The 5,000-nt window shown below is 35.6% G+C and overlaps 1 protein-coding gene across 1 annotated transcript in view; it reads left to right on the forward strand.

The window, feature by feature from the left end:
* The window catches only part of LOC138006729 (MMS19 nucleotide excision repair protein homolog), a 39,037-nt gene that overhangs the window by 2,453 nt on the left and 31,584 nt on the right, over positions 1-5,000 (forward strand). Inside the window, exons 3-10 of the mRNA XM_068853232.1 lie at positions 60-163; positions 372-457; positions 593-667; positions 2,237-2,306; positions 2,429-2,490; positions 3,066-3,129; positions 3,392-3,453; positions 4,452-4,538. Of these exons, the coding sequence (XP_068709333.1) occupies positions 60-163; positions 372-457; positions 593-667; positions 2,237-2,306; positions 2,429-2,490; positions 3,066-3,129; positions 3,392-3,453; positions 4,452-4,538 (610 nt within the window). The remainder of the gene's footprint in view (positions 1-59; positions 164-371; positions 458-592; positions 668-2,236; positions 2,307-2,428; positions 2,491-3,065; positions 3,130-3,391; positions 3,454-4,451; positions 4,539-5,000) is intronic.

Here is a 5,000-nt window from a genome sequence, read left to right on the forward strand (position 1 = left end):
TAGGGGTTGTTCATAACAATAATTATCAGTTCTGTTCCTCTTGTTGCCTTTGTTTACAGCCCACAACTTACGAGCAGTGATGTAAATGAAAGATGCGTTGGAGTCCATTTTCTGGCCAGTGTCTTGCATCGTCTTGTTGGTTTCCCATTTCAAGAGAAAGAAGGTTTTTTTTATTAGTACATGTATTCTAATCAGTATGTTGTTATGAAGGTGCTACATCTTTAAGAAAATGAATACAGAGCTCTGTATTTTTTTTTTTGGATTCAAAACATTGGTTCCCCTTATCACATTAATTAACTAGAATTTTTCTATTTATGCTGAGTCACCATTGTTAATTTTACTAATTTCGTTAATTTTTTTGTTCTTGTTAGTGGCTTTGTTTAGTGAATTCCTATGCGACAGACTGAAAGATCATTACAGCATAACTCCTCATGCATTATTTGGCATACTTTCCTTGGTATGGTGAATTAGATATTACTTATAAATGAGTCAACATTTGTGAATAATGCGATGAAATGACTATAATAATAATATTGCATTATTTTATTATTTTATTGAAAATGACATGCACATTCTAATTATTTTCTTACAGGCCACAAATCAAGATCTCTCAGAAGAGGACTGTCTGAAAATAATTCAGACTGTGTTTAAAGAGGTCCACATCCAGGTAACAAAGATTATTATCATTACATGTAAGCCAAGCGTATCAGGTTTGGACTTGATCCTTAGTAGACAAAGGATGTACTCTATCTTTGGTTCCCAAATGATTGCCAAATTTTAAAATTGTTTTTAAAGGGTTGAGGGGAGTTTGTGGAAGTGCTTGACTTTATTAATGTGTCTCTGGTTTAACCCTTTCACTCCTGGGGGTTCCGCATTTACAAGTAAAATTTGTCTGGCATTAGATAGAGTAAAATACTAAGTATGGCCGGTTCAGGCTGGCTTGGGAGTCACTAGGTTTTCAGTGACTGATTAACCGGTTGACTCTTGGGGCTTCCCCATTGATGAGTAAAATCGTCTGGCGTTAGAAAGAGTCAAATAATGAGTATGTGTCATATAGCCTGTGTAGCAATAGCCTCCCATTCAGATGTTCTTAGGGCTTCATCACGCTTTCCTCCTCCACTAACGTTTGCTGAAATGAAAAACCACTTCGTTCGGGGATTACAGACAAGTCAGGTTTAGATAAACTCATGTTTTGTATGGCATTCTTAATTTTCAGCATATGATTGGCTATCTACAACACAATTAGTCAATGCTGATTGGTTTCTTTAAATAGAGGGGAAAATGCCGCTGAACAGAAGTGGTTTTTTGTTTCCGAAACGTTTGTGGGGGAGGAATGCGTTCACGACAAAGCCCTAAGAATGTCTTATTAGGAGGCTGGTGTAGCAAGCATTTCAGTGTATTTTCAGGTTTGAAAACCTTGCATGTTCCCCCATGAAAACATTGTTTATTGCTATGCAGGCTAGTTGTCATACTAGTACTGTAGGTTGTGGTTCTTGGCCCTTTTCTCTTTTCAAAGAGGTACTTGATCTGGGTTCTCCACTTTTTTCCTCATTAAAAATCAACATTTTTGTTGATTTTGTGGCATTTGTCTGAAGGAAGGGATCTTTATTCAGAGGATGGGGAGTTTCAAATCCTGAAGTGGAAATCTGAGTTGTTGATTTTCTGCAATGAAAAATTGGGATGTATTAGTAATCACTCAAAATTTAATTTAACCGATTCACACCTCAAACGCCCTAGGCCGCACCCCATTGGCGAGTAAAATCGTCTGGCGTTAGACAGAGTAAAATCTATAAAAGACTCAATTTGAGGGGTCAATGGGTTATTAAACAGTAGGGACTAAATATGATTGATCAGAAACATTAATTTTTACACGAGCTTTGTCCTTTTCCCACCTGGTGTTCCATCATTAAAACAATTACCAGTCCCTGAGTTAAGTTGATTTGATTTTTAAGTGTTTATGTAACACTTAATTATTCACATGTAAATTTGGAGTTTGGGGTTTTACATTCTCAATATTTTTGTCTTTAAGATCATCACCATTATAATCTATTATAATTATCTTTATGTTGTTATTTTTTGTCAGAATTAATAATAATGTGTATTTTTCTTACAGCTTTTATAAACTACAATAATAATAATAATAATAATAATAATAATAATAATAATAATTGTATTATTATTACCATACATAACATAAGGCTGTCACCTTGTGTTTTTTTTTGTTTTTGATGAACAGTCTTTGCTGAAGGAGGGAAGATTTATTACATTTAATTTGTTTGCTGTTCTATTAAACAAGCATTTAAAAGGTGAGCTAAGTTACTAGCTAGTTGCTCACATTAGTCAAGTGGATTTTCTTCTCACTCCCTCAATCATTGCTTTTCATTAAGTTGTGTTTTACAACCAGTGTTCTTGATTTCTAAATTTCCAGTTCTTGTGACCATTGGAAATGATTTTGTCTTTGGTTTTATCCAAGCTGTTGATGGAGAAAAGGTCTGTGGAAAGATTTGTGTGTTTTGGATTTTGGAATAAAATGGGGCCATTTCAGATAAAAAGTACCATAAGTCCATTCAATAACCTTTTAATCAAGTTTATCTCAGTTACCGGTACCTATTATTGTGCACATTGGGAGGAGCAAAGCAACATGTACATGCAAGTTGGCTTGGGTTTGTCTTTCAGAACTGGAGATCCCAATTTTGACCTTCACTGACCTTAATATCTGTTTTGACTACAGTAGGAAATGCAATATACCTCTTACTTCGTGACTTTGAGGGCTGCAAAACTTATCAATTTTACGCCCCATGAATTTATTCAGTTTGTGCCTACACAAATGAGCTGTAAAAAACTGAACTTAAATACATGTAATGCAAGGAATACCGGTACTTTAAATAATTTTTATAGGCAGTACTTTATATTATTTGTGGCCCCCTAACTTGGTCAACTGATCAGCGTGCTATAAAAGCTTTTTACCCATAAAATTACACTGGCAGGGGATGAATGTTGCATCTTCTGGCATGTACTGCCATTGATACCATCTTCAAACAGTGTAAGCTGTTATTTTATTGTAGGACCCAAGAAATCTTCTGGTTGTCTTTGATCTTGTCAGAGTCATAGTTAAAAACTTTTCAATTGGTAAGTACAATCCAAACAGTGAGGAAACTTTAAATTTCCTGTGAATTCAGCTGGTGCAGTATGATTTAATTTGATTTGTAATACACATGTTTATTGAAGTTTGACCTTGAACTGAAATTTTGCCTCAAAAGAAAGAGTAATTTTAAACAATAGTATAACTGTTGTCTGCTGGCACACAAAATTAATCATGAAATGAATTTTGCTTCTGGCCATTCTTTTTTTCACATGCATGTTTCTTCAATAATGATTTCATTTGTTGCAGATCTATTTGTTGAAGATTTATTTGAAGTAACATCTTGCTACTTTCCCATTGATTTCACACCAGTAAGTGTTTTAAACCTGTACTACTATTATATTTGTTTTGTTGTACATGTGTGTTTATTTTTGTCAGTAAAGTTCCTGACTTCATGCGAGCATGTTCTCTAATGAGTAAGCTGCCTGACATGTTTTACTTAAAAAAGGGCTCTGTCATACTAGTTTTTGTTCTGGAGGCTGAAGCATGGCTCATAGCTTGGAAGGAGCAACCTACACCTTCCAGACTTGACAGAGTACATATGTACCTACACGTACAATCTGCAACAAATGTGTTGAGACAATAATTATCTTTCATTTCCTTAAATCCTTAATCTATTGCTAACTTGACGACTCCTTACAGGACTCCTTCCTGACCCCCATACACCCCCCCCCCCCTAATTCCCCCACCTATGTTGGTAGTTGGTCATGTCCGAGAAGTTTGAGGTATACAACATTGCTCAGGGGTGGAGCCCTGGGGTTTTTGTTGATGAGGAGGGAATTTGTTGTAACATGAAAGAAAAAGTGTTTCCTATCCAAAAAAGTAGTTAAGTATCTCAAGGTATTTTGTCACAGATTGTTGGTCCAAAACCAGGTTGTGATGTCATGGTAGGTTTGACTACAGTTTTTTCCTTGCAAGAAATATTTTATGGTGTCCTAAGAGGCAAAAGAAAACAAGTCAAAAAGGTACAAGTGAGGAGTACACAAAATCAGATGAATTTGAAAGATTGGCCTGTTAAGGAAAGTAATCAATATTTCAATATTACAACTCAGCTTGACTCCCTATAAAGTACTTGGCAACTGGGCCCGCCCGCCGCGGCAACTTGGTGAACTTTGATGGGTGTGTCTCTTTCAGGACTTTCAATTTTGAGTTTCCTGGTCAAAACAAAGCTGAATTCTAAAAAAATATTCTGAACAAGGCTGTCTAACCTCTATGTAGGAATCAGAAGCATAAAAATATAATTATATGCTGCATAGGCAGCAATCTTAAAGTATTAGTGTAAACTTAACAAAACAAGTTTTTCTTTCAGCCTGCAGATGATCCCTATGGAATAAAGAAAGATGATTTAGTGGAAAGTTTGCGTAAATGTCTTGCAGCCTCAAACCAGTTTGCTCCGGTAAGCTATTGATGCAAGTATTTTCCAGTTTATCATAATCTGGATTCCATGAAAATCTGTAATATCTGAATAGCCCTGTTATTGTCCTAAGATGGTTTACCACTGTATATTCATGAATTTTGAGTTGCTAGCATAAGACCTTTTGATTCAAATACAAGTATTGGTCAGCCTTTTCCTAATGGGATTGTACTGTTTTCATATGTTTTTTCAAAAGATTTTACTTGACCTCTTGCTGTGCAGTAATTACAGCCTCTAAAGACTGTGCCCCTTTTCAACTGAAGAGATTGACCTCCTCTTCTGGGACTGTCCTCTCTGTTTTATGAGGGTTCTTTAAAATCCTATGTGATTTATTTCTAAGGAATGACTTATTATGGTTAAAGTGTTTTGAGGTAGGACCTGGGTGTAAGAACCAAAGACATAAAGTACATGTAATCCCATCTACTAACTATGCCAACAAGTGGC

This window comes from Montipora foliosa, chromosome 6 (genome assembly GCF_036669935.1).
Source record: "Montipora foliosa isolate CH-2021 chromosome 6, ASM3666993v2, whole genome shotgun sequence".
Lineage (NCBI taxonomy): Eukaryota > Metazoa > Cnidaria > Anthozoa > Scleractinia > Acroporidae > Montipora > Montipora foliosa.